Genomic DNA, 20,820 nt, shown 5'->3' on the forward strand with positions numbered 1-20,820 from the left:
TTAAACATACACTTAAATAATTATACTAGCAATAAAAAATGATTGTCGTTTCCGGAATTTGAACCGGGCATCAATGGAGAAAATTCTTACGCCATTCCAATGGACCTTTCAGGCTTTAACATTATCTGCGTATGTTAAACGTTGCGTCAATATAAAAAGCATATACCGTCATTTTTATAAATTGTATCGTAGTGTGAAGAAGCCCATTTCAAGTCTTGATTGTCGACCGGAGAACGTTAAGGGACAGGTAAAGCCTCGAAGGGTGTATACTCTCATGCGAATAAGAAAGTCCGCGTATTATTAACATACACGTTGACTGTTTGTGTAGAATTAACGGTGTTTGTCATATTTCATAAAAATATATAGTGTCAGTGACATGAACGTTATCGCCCAATTATATGATAATGTAATATTTTCATTTCTGCCTAATGCTATGCGTTCATGAATAGAACTTGACTTTTTCAGCACATGGTTGTGACGTCCATTTTGGCGTTTCTACACCTGACTATGGCTGGACTCATCATCACGATGGATGTAAGTGTAACCGCTGCCGTCCTCAGGGTCCTGTCTGTGAGTCTTGTAGTACATGAACGCGACATGTTCATATGCAATACCTATGACATTTTAAATAAAATGTCGACTGTTCATTGTCATAAAAATTGAAAAAAGTTAATAAGCGTTAGTTCATTTGCATCGCTGTATTAAAAATACGTCCGGAAAATACTTCGGTTAACGCGACACTATTTATCACTAACGTACGGGATAGTATGCACCATGTACTTCTCACGTATGGAATATCCGGTACCATTATTTTTTCACTAACGTATGGAATATCCGGTACCATTTATCACTAACGTATGGAATATCCGACATTTTAACCACTAACGTATGCAATGTCCGGCATCATTTATCACTAACGTATGGAATATCCGGTACCATTTATCACTAACGTGTGGAATATCCGACATCATTTATCTCTAACGTATGGAATATGCGGCATCATTTATCTCTAACGTATGGAATATCCGGCATAATTTATATCTTACGTATGGAATATCCGGCATCATTTATCACTTACGTATGGAATATGCGGCATCATATATCTTTTACGTATGGAATATGCGGCATCATTTATCACTAACGTATGGAATATCCGGCATCATTTATCAATTACGTATGGAATATCCGTTGCCATTTATCACTAACGTATGAAATATGCGGCATCATTTATTTCTTACGCATGGAATATCCGGTATCATTTATCTCTTAGGTATGGAATATCCGGTATCATTTATCACTAACGTACGGAATATACCGCATCATTTATCACTTACGTATGGAATATCCGACATAATTTATCTCTTACGTATGGAATATCCGGCGTCATTTATCTCTTACGTATGGAATATCCGGAACCATGTATCACTAACGTATAGAATATCCGGTACCATATATCACTAACGTATGGGATATCCGGCATCATTTACCACTAACGTCGGGAATATCGGGCATCATTTATCTCTTACTTAAAGAATATCCGGTACCATTTATCACTAACGTATGGAATATCCGGTACCATTTATCTCTTTCGTATGGAATATCCGACACCATTTAACTCTTACTTATGGAATATCCGGCATCATTTGCCACTAACGTCGGGAATATCCGGCATTATTTATCACTAACGTATGGAATATCCGACATCATTTATCTCTTACGTATGAAATATCCGACATCATTTATCTCTTACGTATAGAATATCCGGTACCATTTATCACTAACGTATGGGATATCCCGCATCATTTATATCTTACGTATGGAATATCCGTCTTCATTCATTTCTTACGTATGGAATATGCGGCATCATTTATCTCTTACGTATGGAATATCCATTTATCACTTACGTATGGAATATCAAGTACAATTTATCAATAACGTATGAAATATCCGGTACCTTTTATCACTTACGTTAATTCATACTTTAGACTGCAAATCTCATTAAAATTACACGTGCACTGATTGTGTTTGAAGCGACAGGCCATGAAACAGACGTCTCTTTCAGATCGAGGCAGATTACAAAGAAACGCTGAGATCTAATCTTGTGAACTACTACGAGGGAGAGAACTCGAGCTCCGAATATTCCCGAGCTTGGAATAACGCCTTTGCGCAGGTAGGACTCATGTTAAATCGGAAATGTCCGAGTTGTTCCGAGCACATAATCATGCTTCAGGTATATTTCTTGTTATATCTGAAATATCTGAGTAGTCCCGCGCATATAATTATGCCTCAGGTATTTATCTTGTTATATCTGAAATATCCGAGTAGCTTTAAATTATGCCTTATTTTTTAAACTTGTTATATCTGAAATATCCGAGTTGCCCCGAGCATATAACTGTGTGATCAGTGTGACGTAAGTGTCACGCGGTGTCGGAAACATTTGAATATTCGAATGACCCGGATAAATGACTTGCGAGACGTATGGATCTAGCAGCGCTGTCTATTCCTTATATTACCAAGTTGGTAATGATACAGTGTTCATTAACGAAGAAAAATTGTTTCAAACTTCTGGCTAAGTACTCAAATTACTCGTATTATTTTAAGAAAATTAGCAATGGGCGATATGTGAAGGGAAACACATGCCGTATTCAAAAACCCATTCGTATCGTATCAATATAAATTATTCAGCGTTTGCAAAATGTTGCGGTATTTAGTTAAATTTTTTACAGCTATATTAAACATTAAACCCAGTACGTACAGCTTACACGGACTAGTATAAGTTATTTCTAGTATTAAGGCTACAAATGGATATCTGAATGCGTGCCATACCTGTGGCATTATAACATGAGAAGCGTTCTGTGAAAACTTACCTTAATGAATATGTCATCCTAGATTAGCATTTGCAGTAATCACAGGCTAATCAGGAGCGACACTTGTTGCCTTTATGGAATAATTCTTTTAAAGGGGGCCTCTTCTAAACAAAAGTCAAGTCTACGTTGAAAGTTTCGCCCCTGATCAGCCTGCTTGACCAGCACAGGCTAATCTGGAACGACATTTTGCGATAAGCATTTTGCCCAGTTTCCCCCCGAACGAGGCTTATATATTCAGTATAAAATTAGAAGCTAGCTGACCAAGGCTACTTCCTGTTCCCTCATCAGCTGCACTGCTGCGGCGCCGAGTCGGCTGAGGACTTTCAGATTGCTGTCGTCTGGGATCGGCCTAGCTACGGGGAGAACCAGACGGCGTTAGTTCCGGCCACGTGCTGCATACTTTCGGACGAAAACTATGTAACGATGTCATCAGTAAACTGCACCACGAAAACAACGTCGGAAAATTCTTACTTTGATCAGGTAACGTTACATTATTTGCGTTATATGAACATTATAATATATTTGGGTTCACACTCGTAAACGCATTATGGCATGCAAAAACTATTAGCTAGAATTGCTTCATTTTTTATATTTTACTATAAACCACTAAGAATCTAAATTGTGTTCATTTTCTTAACCTCGTACCTACACATTCGCATGCATGACGATGTCGGTATAATAATGAACACGCTATGCGGTGCCATTTTTATCAGGATATTTTGCGTTTCACTTTTGCAACGATAAAAATCATCCGCAATATCAGAGAAAACGTTTGCGCCATCAAAAACGTCCGCAAATTCTTTGAATTAATTTAATCGATATAAAGGTTTTATAACAGTTAAATCTTTAACTATTTATTTTTCAAATATGTTTACTTTATAAGACAGTTTGCCAATTTCAGCCGTGCTGGATCAAGATTGAAGAATACTTTTGGTATTACGGCATTCTCATGTGCGCTTGCGCGAGCGGAAGTGTCGTCATTGAGGTAAGACCTCTTACCTCGTATTTTTTTCTGAAAAAATAATCGATACTTGACATAAATCAAATCAGGAAGCTTTATAGTTCGTCTCAATTAGTTAAAAAACATATATTTCCTCGCCTTTCTGATTTTTTGATTATCTAGGGATTTAAATCAATTTATTGGTTTTGTAATCGCATGCATGCATACATAAAATAACAGTATATAATATGTTGATTCAATTTTGATTGACAAGCCACAAATAGTGTTTTGCTGTTTCAGTCGTTGAGTATTTGCGTATTCATCTTGGCATGCATGGAGATAACGAAAGAAGAACAGCGCATGCGCACAAGGAAACGGAAGTCGTCCATAACACCTTATATGGAAGGATTCTATTCCCCCGGGAAATTTCCAATTTCATCATAAACGTTGATTATTCAGTGTTATCTGTGTTTTTATGTACATGCAGTTGCATTTACTTTATATTTTGCATTTTATTATGAAATGGCAGAAATGTTAAGTGTGCCTAATTACTGATATACAGATTCTGCGTTTTTTTTCTACTAAAAATAAATAAATTACTGTTGAAAGTTTCTTTGACATACTTTTTAACTGTGAAATAAAACAACTCCCACCTCGTTTTTTTTCACAAAATCAAAGATCGGGTCATCGTGACAAAAATAACAACATGAGGTATATTAGAACGTGTATTGTTATAACTCAATAAGTACATTAAAATGGTCCTTATACTTTTAATAAAGTTGTGATGCATGCTACCATTTGTTTGGTTGTCAGTTCTTTCATCTGTTCGTCTGTTCTAATGTCGGTCCAAAATTCACATCAAACGCTATGAGCCGCGCTCTTGGGAAACGCAGCTTGAAGGTGCGTAAAGCGTCGTCCCAGAGTAAAACCTGTGCACACCGCACAGGCAACACTTTCTGCTTTTGTTGTGCTTTTCGTTGAAAGAAAGTCACTTTTAAGCGAAATCCAGTTAAGGTGGAAATTGCGGTCCTTGATTAGCCGGTGAGGACTGCGTAGGCTTAACTGAGACGACACTTTACGCACTTGCATTAAACCCCGCTTTCCCAGAGCGGGGCTAGTATATATTTACGACTGATTTAGAAGGAAGCGGTGTACCCCGAAAATGTGTCTGGGATTAGTCATTGTCACGCTTGTAAAGACAGCGTCCCCTTGATTATTGCACCAATAAGTATGACCCAAACTGAATGCCTTATTGTCATCTTCTGTTAGGATTCAGTTATACACAATCTGGTCGAAAAGTGGACACGTGTTCATACTTAATTGTGATCCGATTACTTAATGTACACGAGTTGATGGCAAGTCATCAACTGAAAGTCTTGCTAAAACAAAACTAGTGTGTTGCTTCTCATTAGCGACACTTAACCATAATAATGACACTTATCAAATTATTTTATCTCTTTGTGAATTTTGGTATCAAGAAGTTACTTTACTGAAAACGTGTACATGTACATGTCTTTAAATATGATAAATGTTAAATGTCTGTAGTTGAAGACAAAAAGTAGGATCAACTATAAAACAGATAAAAATGAACATCGCCAGCCTCATGTTGGAAGCATCGAAATATAATTGCGTCGTGATTCTCGCTACAAGTTGGAATGTGAAACCCTCAATTTTAGTTATTGTTTTAACTAAGTAATCACCATGAAGTGCAGATGTTAAAGACACTTTTCCTGCTAAGTTAACCACACAGTTCTGAGTTATTGGCCCTTTTACATAGTTTTTTTTTAGGCAGAAGCATTAAAGTAACATAAATACTCAGAATCAACATATAATTTGCGAACTATTTCGTAAAACATTTTTATTCCATACAAAATCGATGTTCCTTATAGCAATAGCCAAAATTGTAGGGCTAGATGAGGTATGGTAAAATAGATTTAATGAGATACAAAATGCTCGTTTTTGTTTCTATGTGTGACAATATATTTCCATGTGAATTTCCAGCCAATCTTGCGTTCGCTCTTAAATGTTCTGAGCATTGATTAAAACACAAAATACATGTAAGACATATATACCGGTACTTGTAAAATCATGAATAAAAAAATGTATTTTTCTATTTCATCATTTAGGATTTTTATTCTTATACACGTAAGACTGGTTAGATCAAAGTATCACATTGTTACAATCAATATTTGGAAAATCAACCTTTGTATCATGTTTTTGTTCCTCAGTGTCATACTTGATATAAAATGTTTATTAACCTAGAAGTCTTTTTATATCAAATAATAACATTTGCTTGGTCAGCCAGAATTGTTACAATCCAGAGGCTTTAATACACTGTAGTTTTCTCACTGATAGAGGTCTTGTCCTGAGTAAGAGCCACACAAGGTATCAATGGGGAGAGTTAATATCACTCATGCATGTATGCATGTATAGGAATACGCAATCAAAAATGTGTGCATTTAGACTTTTTAGTACTGCATATCAATCATTTCCCACATCTTCATTTTAGAATCAATATTATATCATAAAATGCTCAAATACCAACGCCCTTATTAATAAACTTTATTTTGAATCAAGAACATGTGGACAATAATTAAAAATAATGAATACAAAGTACAAATCCTAGTTCAAACAGGTAGTAATTATTTTTTATTATAAATAATAATGATAAGTTTAAATTCTAGTAATATGAAATAATTATTATAATAATTATAAATAATTAAAAATTAAAACAAACAAAATTTATGAAAAAAAAACACACACCAATTTACTAATTAAACAACATCATGGTATTTACCAATAAATACAACCAATTGTTACAGACGCTTAAATTAAAAATCAATCCAGTCAAACTGGACACATATTTAGTGTTTCCATCGCGAAACGTAATGAATCTAGTTTCACTTTCTGTTTGGATAGTTTTGAAAACACGGTAATTTCATTTTCAAAAGAGGACAATTTATTTGTAAAATAATTTGTGAAAGTTAATAATATGGCGAATAGGTTAAATACGTAGCAAATGAATGTTGACAGTGCTCTGTACATCAAAGTTTTGGTAGAAAGTTTGGCGCTAGTTCAACGCGCGTCGTTTACAGCCTTATTACAACAGACTGACAACCTTTTGGGTAGTAAACTAGAAATACACCCCAAGATGACGAGCATTGGACACGAGGCCTATCCTGTGGAGGATTCCGGAGATAGCCGATGTATCACGAGTGTAATAGCCTCAGCTGCTATGCCGCGCGCGTGTACCGACGGTATATGTGTATTTCAGAGTTTATTTACAAGTCCTGCTGCGTTTTCGCGACTTTCTCTATTTATTGGCTTACCTGCACCTGCGTCCTTTAAGGAGACCTTTGTAACAAAATGTTATGTATACTCTTACGCGTCGGGAATACTTTCTCGGCGCGGATGCGGATTGAGTGTAATCTATAGTATCGAAAAAAACAAACAAACAAAGCAACAGTTAGCTTGCAATCCTCAATTTTCGAGTGATTTGGTGAATGTTGTATCCTGCACACCTATTTTCAAAACACTAATATTAACATGAGTTTATCTTACGACCAACTAATTGCTGACGCTCGAAGTTCTCTGCGCCTGCATTATCTCATGATGATATATTCATTTCAGTGTTCAGCGTAGATTTACATTAAATTTATAAACACCGATCATAGGCTATTCGGTTCACTGGCTTCTGGTTATTTCTTGTTATTAATTGTATTTAAAGGGATTTGTTCACCTTTCTTTAAGTGTAGTATTTAATGCATACAGTTCATACATTTAATAATTGGAACTCAAAGTTCAAATATAAAAAAAAACAAGTACATAATTAAAAAAATAACAAAAACAGAGTGGCCCAACGGGTTTTAAAACGAGTTTATTGTGCTTAATTTGTTTACCATGACACACTTTTGAAACAACACAGACAAGTCGGACTAGTGGATAAAAAGCTATTTGTGGCAAAACTGTTTGTACATAAAATATCCGAATACATAAAAGTTTCGTTTTTTTTAAAGCATTTTTTTCCTGGTTTTCATTGTTATTGCGTTATGATTTTTGAAATAAAGTAAATCGTTTTGAATCAAAGCAAAATTATAAATTGACCCAGATAAACAAACATATCGTTTTCTTAGAACATTAGCGCCAATTACATAAAGCGAGCCGATACTGCGGTGTGTTAATTTTACATAGCGTGTATCAAATTTCAACCTTGGGTTTGTAAACATTCACAATATCGACAAATACGAAGACGCAATAACAAAAATGTCATGATATAACAGCATGCTTGGCGTATTTGTTATGCTTTGGATTGTGTCCAAGTTTGCTTTCAAATCAATACTGTGAACCACCCAGTGGAGTGATTCATGATAATTCGACATGGAAAAATTGCAACGAAATTACTTGGACTTAAAAATAAACTTGATCTGCGTAGTATAAAAACCATTCAGTAAGAATTACACAACAAATTGTGTTTTATCAATTTTGGCGTTTTATCGGTTTAAAGCACAAATCAAACAGGTAAATTATTATTTCTTCGTTACATATTTAACAAAATATGTTCTTAATTGAACGACATCAAGGGAAACAGCCTTGTATAAAAGTTCATGACATGTAGTTCTGTATTAACATCGTGAAAACAAAATGCTGGAAGTTGAGCTCGTAAATTCGTTGGTAGTTTTTTCTTCACTTCATATAATGTCAACGATTTATGTTGATTAAATGTATAAAGCCGCAATATAACAGGGTTATCGTATGTGATACCGAGCGTATGTGCATAGTACGCGAGCACATGTTTGAAACTTGTTCTTTTTTCTTATAGTGCTGATTTAGTTCATCGGTCGACTACTTGTTCCAGAGGCCATTGTCCAAGAGTTGCACGTGTGTACACCGTATGATCGGTATTTGCATTAGTTCAAGAAAGTGAAACACTAGATCACGTTCACAGCCTAATCTATTGCATTTAAATGTATGCAATTTTAACTGAATATGGTGTGCCAACATAGAAACTGTTTGAAACCCTATACATACGGATGCACGGACGACATATTGGGATTCCTTTGCACGGAATGTCGTGCAGAATGGTTAAAAGAGGAATATACTCACCGAACCGGCACAACCGGATTTACTTTCCAGAATACAGATTACTGGAAACAAGCCAACAACTACAAGAGAGAAGATGGAGTATTTCAATTATCATCCAACCGCACACAATTAGAAAAAAAGGCATGCAAACTACTCAAACCTGGTGACCATATTGCATGGAACCGAAAATACGGCTATTATCACCACGCAATAGTCGTGTTTGTTGATTATCTAAACAAAAATTGTTTTTGGGTTATTAGTTATACTAGTGGCACAGAACACACTAGTGAGAATACGGAGGGCAAAGGGAGAATCATTATGAAATGGATAAATATGGAAGAGGAAAATGGTGACCTGTTTCGTGTAGATTACCTTCCAGAGGTAACAGAGGTTAATACAGTTGAATTGGTTCTTGCCAGGTCGTATGCTAGACTGGGCGAAACAAAATACTCCCTTTTGTTTAACAACTGTGAAACATTTGCTACATTTGGTAAAACGGGTGTCAGTGAATGTTGTCATTGGAGGCACGCTTTAGAAAATGTTACAAACATGTTGTTTATGGAAATAACACGTTTGAGTGCGAACAGAATGGCATATTTACTGATACGAGAAATTACAAACCGTGCAGTAAAGGAAGCGAACAAAGGTAAACTCATCGTTGAAGTTTCTGAATTTTTAAAAATGGCAAACATATCTCCTAGTCGGATTGGACAAGGGATAACGATTATTGCGATAACAGGACTTATGATCTGGAAGATATATAAAATATATTCTAAAAGACGAGATGGTCACATGTCGTTGAATGCTTTTATAGAAACGGCCATGCAAACAATTATACAGGGTTTAGGGCCTGCCATAGGTTTTGGTTTTGATGGTGAAATCATTGAAAAATTAATAAGCAGTGCCGTGCCAGGAATGGAAACGTACTTAAAGACAACGTTAGGGAGTGTCATTGGTGCTCTTTCTAGAATGTTTATTGGCTATTTTACCGGGAATCTACTCGTACCAAAAATAAGCCAACGTATAACAAAAAAACTTGTCAGAGATGACAAACGAATCAAACGTTTCAATGAAATAGCGCCAGGTGACCATATCATTCATTATGGTTGGATTCTTCACCAGAGCTGTCATGCTATTGTTGTAGGAATCGACATTGATAATAAATCAGAAAATCTGAAAATACGAGTAATCAAGAATACGTATAAAAAAGGCGTTATTAAAGATTGTTTAATGGTCAAATATGCTCTGCGAAAGAATCAAAATACAACAGATACTTGTAATGATCACGAACACATTGAGATTATAGATCCTATCTACAAGGTGGTCTATAGTGACGACGAAGCAAACACATCTGATAAAGTTGTTATCAGAGCTAAAGAAAAACTCGGTCAGAGTTGCTATTCTATGTTTCGATTCAACTGCAAAGACTTTGCATTGTGGTGTAAGTGTAAACAATAATTTAACTCTTCCGGTAAGTTTGTTTACGGACATTAACCTTTTCATCACCATAATTATGCTTCCCCGTTACGTCCGACCAGGTCTAATTGACCTTCGATCCTACAATACGGCTTCATCATTTTCAAAGCTTGCAGATATTCGACGCCATTTCATACGAATTCCCGTACACTTTCTCCCAAACTCAATGATGTATCACAAATGACAAGATAATTCTCAGAGTGCCGTGTGCATAATTTCGATTTAAAAACCTCAGTGTAGGCAATATTCAACCAATAAGTAAACATCATATTGCAGCACTACACTGAGGAATGCTCTGGTCGACAATATTGGTATACGTTTTAAAGGGGCAGATAATATAATAAATACATGTAGATAATCACATATGTAATAAAGCGAATCATTTACATCATCAAAATCAACACCGTCAAAGTTGTCATCAAACTCATATTATTTTCATATTATATCGTCGCCATCCTCATCATCATCGTCATAATTTACAGAAATATTATCAGCAGCATTTTTTCATGACCATATTATCAATATTGCAACCATCAGCCAATACCCATCCGCATTGATCACACGGAATACTCACATCTGGTTACTGAAGTATTGGTGTAAACCATGCGATTAATACTGTCATAATGATGATGAATTTATCGTGTATTATATATTGATTACAATGATAACATGACACTAACATGATGATTGTTAAGATGATTACGACGATAAAATCTACGAAGATGTAGATAATGGCGGTGGTGGTGGCATGATATTGTTGATTATAAAAATGAACATGATGACGTGTGTATGTGTGTTCGTTGTTATTTGCTTGATGCTGGTGATGTTATGCGGCTGATTACGATAGTGGACATGATTAGGTTAAGGAGAAAAAGGAAGATATTGCGGAGAAGGGTTATTTACAACTGTAATCCACGTTTATTGTATGATCAGTAACAACAAACAACGTCCAAAAGAACGATGTTCAAAAGCAATGTCTGCTTTACAACAAAGTGCGTTCCTACTAATGTAATGTACACCAATATTGGGTTGACACCAAAGTGTGGTGCAACAGGACACAAAATATTTATTTTTTTATCATTATAGCAACTGAAAGAAAATTAAACGCCAACAGTAATACCAAAAATACGTTCACAAGAGAGCCAGTGTTGCAACGCATTAAATGGGCGCCCAAACAGCAAGTAAAACGATATGTTGCGTTAACGTATTTGCAGATAAATGGTTAAATTGCAGTTTTAAATCATTTTTTAATAATACTGTGTTCAATTTCTAGTTGTTGTTTTTAACTACTTCGGCGTTTTTATTATAAACCAATAACTCATAACTGGCAAACCAATAAAGGCAATTCATATTTCAGTACCTAAATGCACAGAATTATTTGTTTTGAAACCTTACTTAATGTTTCAATTGTTGAAGCATTCGTTGGTTCCATTTTAGATGATGCTTCTTAGATATGTAATCGACTTTTGAAAGTACATGTAAAATGGTTACCTTAACATATTTGTTTTATGGAGTACTTGGTAAAATTCCTTTGCATGTATATGGATAAGTCCTTGTTTTAAAGTATTGGCTTAAGATATGTTCAAGTACAAATAATGGAATTAAGTTTGTATACAATATTGCCGTTCTAGACCTGTCCTTTCTAGTTGAAAAGCATGTGTTTGAATCAACTACCATACGACCTAACAAGAACATCTTGTGATACACTCGATGATTTCGTTTGTGGAACCAACAGCAGACTAGCTATATACAGTGCTGGAATTGGTAAAATTCTTTTTTGCATTGTTCAATCATCAACAAGATCATAGTCAAACGATTACCTAAGCATGGTTCTGCATATTTCTTATACGCGAATTTCACGATATTATTCTAGTGTTGTAAATACTAAATGAATATGCATTTCGCTTTCTTATCGAACAAATCAAGGTCCGCCAACAACTCAGACAACACATACTACACAAGCAACTTCACCTACAAAAACGTTAACATCGACGGTCAAACCCTTAATATCTCCAATTACAACGCACTCCCAAGTGATACCAACTTCAACAACACATCGTCACACAAGTGGGTCAACATAAACCACATGAAAAATCGCCCTAATAGCTACGGAAACAACATTGCTCGACATCGCAACGTCAACACAAAATATTCATTTAACAACTTCTTCTTCTACAACTGATCTTGCAAACAACATGCTTTTCAAGGGGAATACTAATACTCTTAAGTGTTGGAACGGCATTATTTCAAGTAATTGCTTTTTCTTATATATGCTGACTTTTCACAATTAAGTTTTATTTCTCTATATACATCTAGAGACGTTGAGTCTTCTAGTCCTGATCGCCAATCGCTAATATAGATATCGCGAAGTCGGGCTCTTAGCTTTGGGATGAATGTTTCTATTCTAACAGAGTTCGGATATATCCATATTTCATGTAAACCCGAGGATTGAAGTATCAGACGCACTTTAGATGCCCAGTTTTAACGAGAATTGTTAACATTTATGTTATTTAATTGTTCGTTTAAAAAGGTATTTAAAATACAATTAACCGTGTGTATCTTTAAAAAGTATTTGACCATTCTAATGCATCTTTCTATATACAGTGGAAATCTACCCGATTCGCTATACAACGCAAGAGTATTTGTAGAGGGTTTTACATTAAGGACCCATTTAGAAAACTTTTTGTGTACTCTTTCTGAAGTTTCACCTTGATCGTAACCCCAAACTTCCGAACAGTAATTTAATACTGATAGGACATAAGCGTCAAATAGGTTAAGCATGATATTTATTGGTACTTTGCTATTCTTAATTAAAGACATAAGCGCATGTTAAGACGCAATCCTTTCCCCGCAAGTGTTTTCATAGCTAGAGCGAATGACCCGCCGCTGGTAAACACAACCCCTCAGTAGTTGAAGGAGTTAACGATTTCTACCTCTTGATTATTATAAAACAATTTATCCTAAGCACCTACCCTCTCCCCTTTTCGAAAGATCATTACTTTAGTTTTTCTATATTTACTGTTAAATTCCATTTTTGACAATATGAATAAAGACGATTGAGAGAATTTTGCAGTCCATCTTTAGATTCAGATACGAGCACTGCGTCGTCAGCGAATAGTAATACAAAAAATAGCGATTTGGTCAATATTTATACCTCTCCCCCTGGAATAGTCCGATGTTGCTATTAAAAAAATGACAATGTTCCTTAATGTTTTACGCAATGTTTAACTTCACTTTACATAGAACGTCCCACGGATATTAATTTTCCGTCGATTCCTAAATTTATACGTTTGTACCACAGTCTATTCCTATATATGCAATCATATGCTTTACGCTAATCCACAAAACGGCAAAACACTGTTTTCTTATTACTTATTTGTCTCTGTATCAACGAGTGTAAAATAAACACTAGGTCTATACAGACATTATTGTTTTTAAATCCAAATTGAGCATCCGTTAAAACCGAGTGTTCATCTGCCCATTATTTTAGTCGCTCGTTCAATACTATTGTGAACAATTTAGTAAAACAGCTTGTTAGTGTAATCCCCCTATAATTATTTGGGTCGGATTGGTCATCTTTTTTATAAATGGGGATAAGCATGCCCGAGACCCAAGCACGGGGAAATGACTTTGAGTTTAGTATGTGATTAAAAAATGTGTTTAGCGGGCGGACTATTTGTGGTGCAATCATATAGAACATTGTCAATTGATGGTGATTTATTTACACCACGTTCCTTAATAGCTTTTAAAATGTCAGTGTCCGAGATTGGGCTATCTAGGCATTCAAATGTCGATCCAATGTCTTGATCATTATCAAACTGGCTAATAAAGTTTGAATAATCATCATTTATGTGTGTGTCGCCACCAGACATGAGTGTATTAAAATAGTTTTAACATTCTTCATTTGAAATATCATCTCCGGCGGCCGATTTTTTTCGCGATTTAAATATTTTCCAAAAGTCTTTCGGTGACTTTCGCCTTAGATCATTCATCTAACGACAGCGGGAATTAATATGTGATTTTTTTTTGAATTTCGACATTGATATTTATAAAAAAAAATATATTATATAGACTCGCTCTGTCCGCGTCCGCCAATGTATTGGTAAATTTCCTAACCGCTTGTTTATATAGGTTATATTTATTTTTGCATTCGTCGTCAAACCACTCTTTCGAGTTATTTCCCTCTTGAAAACATGATTTTCGAATACCACAGGTTCTTTCGAAATATTTATTACCGTATTTACATAGAAAGTTGGTAAATATCGACGTTAGACAATTAACATCTCCATTTCCGCTGATTTCAATGTTAAAATCATGTTTTAGAGAATCTAAATTATTTGTTATATCGCTTGTAAACACTTCTTTATATTTGTTATCAAATTTGTAATACTTCGGTTCAACATTGACATTCCGACACAGAGTGTTCGCTTTTAAAGCGGCGCATGATTTGAAAATGGTTATCAATGCGGAAGAAATTCCGGAATTGAACACATTAGAGGGAAATTAAGTTATCAATAAAAACTGTACGCGTATTTATAAACACGTGTTATACACGAAATTTATGTCGGATTATCGTTATCGATCGGTTAATAAGCAATCATCTATTGTTTGTACCGATGCGCGACATTTAATCTACACGATTCTTGGATAACGCCCTTAACGATAATATTCGTAAAGATCGAATTCCAAACGAAGATTATTGGACGATTAACAATGATACAATCGAACATTGTTTTTGATATATTGTAATTACTCGATAATGGTATTTTCTTATAGAATTACTTTTAAAACATAAGGAAACGTTTCAAGTATGTGAAAGTGAGGTTTAAACATGCTAATTTTGTTCATGCGTTATTTTAACGTAAATCGAATCTTCTTGCACAATTTTATGTTTAATTACTTCCTTTAAGTTTCGATTTTATTCAGAACGTATTTATTTTATTTGTTGAAAACTTCCTTTCTAACTTCAGTACTACCTTCTGAGTGTTAAGATAGCGTTCGATACGCATGACGTCTAAAGTAACTATGTTTTTTTCCTGTTCAGGAATGTTTTTTCTGGCGATTATGAACATCAACGGTATATGTGATATTATTTATTTACAGTAATCGTTTGTGTTGTATGATTGTCAGCGGTATATATGGACATATATGTGACTTTAACATATTAGCTGGTAAAAATAATAAACATGTTCCACCTGTTTCTGGGTAAGTAATATTCATCAGACATTAAAATCGACAATCGTAATTTAAAAATATGGAGTAGAACTTTGAACATTTTCGATATGTTTTGCCGTTTATTGTTTCGGGTTTCCGAAGTGATACAGTCATGAGGTTATAATTGAGTCCAGATTAAAATGTAAAAACCACCGTGGACTAGCATATTATAAAACGGAAAAGTTTTGGTTTCAAAAGATTATTGATGTTAAATCTAATATTGTTCACATTTTATATTAATGGGCCTTATATGCAGATAACTATCTGTGTTCATTCGTTCAATAAAATTTATAACATAACAAAATCAATACATAATTTGTTCAAAATAACTTGCAAGTTGCATAGCTATTTTTGCTATGAAAACGTTTAAAATTAAATATCTTAAACTGTGTTTCTTTGGAAAATTTTAGTTGGATGGTCATGTTGAAATTGAATATATAAAACACCAAAAGTATATAGTATACCTCATATAAATTTGTTTCATCTTTGCGTATATAAACTACACAGGTCCGTTATTTTAAATAGTGCCCAGTAAAGATGCGCGCGCATTTTATAGTGCCCGCTAGAATGTTAGTTATTTGTAACATTTGTGCAAGTTTTACAACGCAAAGATTTTTCGAGTACTGTTTCCTTGGTTTACAAATACACTGTGTACTATTGTTTTACACCGGTACATATTTTTAATAGTAACTGATAAATATTGATGGAATTTAAACTGTGTTATTTATTTTTATTCCTATTGACATTTTTTCTGCACACAAAAATGTTCGGTATAATGTAAAAAATAGAAAACCACTTCAAGCCCAATAACAGAATAGTGACCAGCCAGACAGCCCCAAATAGTATATGAACCGAAGCCGATGGGGCTGCCAGGCTGGTCACTATTCTGCCATAGGGCCCTCAGTGAGGTTTTCTATTTCTTATATAGCAACGTTAAAGTTAATATACATATACATGCGTATGACGGATGCCTTATTTTGATGGACCGAAATAAACTGTGATACCCATTATGAATGAGCAAAATAACACATTAAAAGAATGCATTTTACTCGGCTAACAATGTTTAAAGTATACCTTTGAAAACTGTTCTCACCAAATAATTTGGAGTAAAATGGCGACAGCCGATTCACTCCCACATATAACTAAAGATGTTTGGGTGCGGATAGTTTTTATATGTAATTGCAACATCGTCAACAAATACATTCATTTTCAGCCGAAGAGACAACTGTGTTGACATCTTATTCTACTTCAACAAAATCTTCGGAACCAACCACTACACCGGCTTTGTATACGATTTCGACGTTTTCTGCTTTATTTGAAGTCCCAAACACAACATATGACTCCGTTACCAACAAAAATATCCCATTGGTAAACACCGCCAATGTCCAAGAGATTACCACCACCAATGTGCTATTGGTTAATACAACGTATGGCCCGACACTGAAAACCACCGATGCCCCAATGTTTAACAACACAGATTTCCAAATAGTGTCAGAAATAAACACTACAGAAAGTCCGAAGGTTGCAACCACAGATGACTTTCGATCCGTATTACTTGACAGCAAGTCGACGAGTACATTCTTAGGTATTATGTTCTGTTTTGAGTTTCCTATCATTTTCTACCATTGGAACATAAACATTTCTGTATTAATTTAAATTGTATGGCGAACGTTGAAAGTGTTATTATATATGACATTGCGGCATTTGGATCTATTTATCTTATTGTGTTGACAGAGTATCTAGCTGTAGGAGGAGGAGTCGGTTTTACAATCGGCATCATGTGAAACTGAGGTTTAAACATGCTGATTTTGTTCATGTGTAATTTTAACGTAAATCTAATCTTCTTTATTAATTCCATTAAGTTTCGATTCTATTCAAAACGTATTTAATTAATTCCTTTAAATTTCGATTTTATTCAAACATATTTATTTTATTTGTTGAAAACTTCCTTTCTAACTTCCGTACTGTCTTCTCAGTGTTAAGATTCGATACGCATGGTGTCTAAAGCAACCCTGTTTCTTAGCTGTTTAGGAATGTTTGTGCTGGTTATTATTAACATCAACGGTATATGTTATATTTTTAATTTACAATAAACCTTTGTATGGTATGCTTTCAAGTGGTTTATATGGAAATATATGTGACGTTAATACAGATTTGCTGGTGTTAATGATAATGTCCCACCTGTTTCAGGGTATCTTTTATTCATATAACATTACAATCGACAATCGTATGTTCAAAAAGTGTTGTAAAGCATAGAACAGTTTTGATTTGTTTTACCGTTTATTTTTTTTTCTGGTTCCCGAACTGATTTTAATCGGCGTGTCGTGTTTTAAGTTAACTTTTTAAAACCGTTTACACCAAAATACTTTGGAGTAAAATGGCGACAGCCGATCCACTCCCAGATATAACTAAAGATGTTTGGCTGCAAATAGTGTGTATGTGTAAATGCAACACCATCAATAAATACCTTAATTTTCAGCTGAAGAGACAACTGTATTGACATCTTATTCTACTTCAACCACATCTTTGGAACCAACCACTTCACCGACTTTGTCTACGATTTCGACGTTTTCTGCTTCATTTGAAGTCCCAAACACAACATATAACACAGTGGTTACCAACAAAAATATCCCATTGTTTAACACCGCCAATGTCCAAGAGATTACCACCACAAATGTACTATTGGTTAATACAACATATGGCCCGACGTTGAACACCACCGATGGCACAATGTTTAACACCACAGATTTCCAAAAAGTGCCAAAGGTAAACACTACCGAAGGTCAGAAAGTTACCAGCACAGATGACGTTCGATCCGGTTTACTTGACAGCAAGCCTACGAGTACAGTCCTAGGTATTATGTTCTGTTTCGAGGTTGCTACCATTTTTTACCATTTGAACATAATTATGTCTGTAGTAATTGTATAGCGAACGTTGCAAGTGTTGTTATATGTGTCATAGCGGTATTTGGCTCTATTTTGGTTGACAGAGTATCTAGCTGTGGGTGGAGGAGTCGGTGTTACAATCGGCATCATGTTAGCCATTGGAATCGTAGCTGGTGTCATCGCGTGCCACATGAAAAGGTAAGTAAAGTTTCACTTTTGTAAATATGTTTGTCTATGTAATTGTTTGAAATATGGCCTGCATTCGCTAGGTGATATTGTTGCATGTGTGTAAATTTTTGCGACATGAGAACAGGGATATGAGAACTATTTTCTTAAAGAAGTGTTTACCTGGTAACACATATATATCCATATGGCACACTTGTTGTTCAATGGTATAATTCTCAAATGTTGGAATCTGTTATGCTTACTAAATAAGCATGATGCAACCAATCTTCGTGTCTGTTCTAAAATGTGTATGCATAGTGTTTTAGCATGTGACCACTAAACACGTCAGCATATAAAATATCCTTTTTATTTGTTGCTTTCTAAGTTGCTGTTATGTCATATGTTATATTTATGCTCAATATATATTTTTTTAGAAAACAAAATCCTACACGAACATTAGACAAAAGCTGCCAAACATGCGATGGAATACTTGAACATGTTTATGACATCATTGATGACAGGCAAGAAAACGCTGTCAGTTACCGTGTACTGGAAAGAGATGCAGATTCCCATAACAGCCAAGTTCATGCTTATATTACCCCAAAACATGTACATTATGAACATGGTAGTGCCGGAGGATGCAGTTCAGATTCATATCATACGTCGGATGAGCAAGCTTCAAATATCAATTTTGACACCAATTACGTGAACACCAACAGGTTTACATAATACGAGTAAATGATCAGGCCATAAATCAATGCAGACAATGTGCATGCAATGTATTGTGGTTTTTGTCTCATGAGTGAATGAACAAGTAGTGTGATGGAAAAGAGAAGGATTCACAAAGTTAGTCCGTGTATACGACATGAATTTCGAAATGCGTATAATATTGTCCGATTTGTCATGAAGATTATATATTGTTTACTTATGAGATAAAGCATTCGACATCTTCAACAATCTTGCTTTGAAAGTCTGACGTTTGATAAAAAAGAATATGTGGCCATTGGATTTAGCGTATGCTGACATTAAACTGCTGGTAAGGTTTAGGGTTTATTCCCACTTCGGATGAGTTTATGGCGTAAAATAATTACAAAATCAAGTAATACGTTTTCATATTGGCTTGCTATAAGAAGAGTCTCATCCATATTCTCAGCATAATTTCTGCTTATACAGCTCCAATTACTGAATATAATGTTGTGATTTGATGGTTGGAGTAAGTTTTATATCAGCGCACGACGTCTCACAATATTGACAGATTAGCTTAATGCATGCACTCATATTCGGATTAGGATTAAGGACATATTGAGTTAATATATTGTCATACTTGCAAGATAGTGTATGACGAAATCCATATTAGTATGGTTTGACATTATATTTCGATAAATATCCTATTATGACATTCTTCAAAAAATAACATCAGCATCATTAATAGTTTTGCCGAATCTTCATAACGACTTACTTACGAAATACATTTAAACCATGCAATACATATATGCAATACAGGAATGCATTCAACAATTCCTTCATCTGAGGACTTATCGATTTAATATATTGATAACGTAGCTTTTACATATCTTTTTTGCCGAGACCAATATAGAAGACTTTTCAAAATATAAGTACGCGCGCATACTTATTTCGCGGTATGAAGTAAACATGAAAATACATAATTATACAATAAATCATAGGCATTGATAAAAATGAACACACAAACGGTTGATAAAAAAGCAAACACACACTCTTACTAATCAGTTTTGTATGTAGTTCACTAGTGAATAAATAATGATGAAGATATATTGTGCCGTATCATATGTGCTTGTTATTAACGACGTTAGTAATTGCAACCAAACTCGCCGTTTCAATATTCACAAGCGATTGCTGTTGTTGTTTTTTAGATCGTTCTCTGAAGCAAATGCATTTAATTATTAAATTAATCAAAGAATGCTTTAATATATGTGATAACGTGTATGAAACATCACTGGTTTCTTTTAATTCTGCTAAAGAGTGTGGATTTACGGAATAAAACATATGTAATTCATAAACGTTCAACTTTACCGGTGTTTGTTGTACAAAGACAAACTCTGTTTCACGAATGATTTTATGGCATATATACTTAACAGAAAAGTACAACATTAGCCAGCTTTGCGATTAAGGTCTATACTTGTATAATGAAAACGTTTTGTTTATAAGCGAC

The 20,820-nt window shown here is 34.8% G+C and overlaps 3 protein-coding genes across 5 annotated transcripts in view; all 3 read left to right on the plus strand.

Annotated features, from left to right (window-relative positions):
• The window catches only part of LOC127860705 (tetraspanin-18-like), a 10,527-nt gene extending 5,926 nt beyond the window's left edge, over positions 1-4,601 (plus strand). The window contains exons 5-9 of one of the 2 annotated variants that reach the window (XM_052398957.1): positions 466-534; positions 2,063-2,170; positions 3,120-3,347; positions 3,769-3,852; positions 4,108-4,601. In XM_052398957.1, coding sequence (XP_052254917.1) covers positions 466-534; positions 2,063-2,170; positions 3,120-3,347; positions 3,769-3,852; positions 4,108-4,251 — 633 coding nt within the window. In that variant the 3' untranslated portion in view covers positions 4,252-4,601. The remainder of the gene's footprint in view (positions 1-465; positions 535-2,062; positions 2,171-3,119; positions 3,348-3,768; positions 3,853-4,107) is intronic. The other variant, XM_052398958.1, reaches the window with a different exon arrangement.
• Positions 4,602-8,156: 3,555 nt separating this feature from the next.
• LOC127860463 (uncharacterized) lies at positions 8,157-11,153 on the plus strand. Its single transcript, XM_052398545.1, has 2 exons — positions 8,157-8,325; positions 8,627-11,153. The coding sequence occupies exon 2, from the start codon at positions 8,794-8,796 to the stop codon at positions 10,345-10,347; it is 1,554 nt and encodes a 517-aa protein (XP_052254505.1). The 5' UTR covers positions 8,157-8,325; positions 8,627-8,793; the 3' UTR covers positions 10,348-11,153.
• Positions 11,154-14,879: 3,726 nt separating this feature from the next.
• Positions 14,880-19,907, plus strand: LOC127860567 (mucin-5AC-like). Of its 2 annotated transcripts, XM_052398687.1 has the most exons (6): positions 14,880-15,110; positions 15,336-15,442; positions 16,793-17,164; positions 18,059-18,433; positions 18,569-18,662; positions 19,064-19,906. In XM_052398687.1, exons 2-6 carry the CDS (start codon positions 15,373-15,375, stop codon positions 19,356-19,358), a joined length of 1,206 nt encoding a protein of 401 aa, XP_052254647.1. In that variant the 5' UTR covers positions 14,880-15,110; positions 15,336-15,372; the 3' UTR covers positions 19,359-19,906. The 2 variants fall into 2 exon arrangements, with proteins under 2 accessions (XP_052254647.1, XP_052254648.1); XM_052398688.1 differs by lacking the exon at positions 14,880-15,110 and having other exon boundaries at positions 15,431-15,570; positions 19,064-19,907.
• Positions 19,908-20,820: the final 913 nt, after the last annotated feature.

The sequence above is a fragment of the Dreissena polymorpha genome, chromosome 15, assembly GCF_020536995.1.
Source record: "Dreissena polymorpha isolate Duluth1 chromosome 15, UMN_Dpol_1.0, whole genome shotgun sequence".
Taxonomy (NCBI): Eukaryota; Metazoa; Mollusca; class Bivalvia; order Myida; family Dreissenidae; genus Dreissena; species Dreissena polymorpha.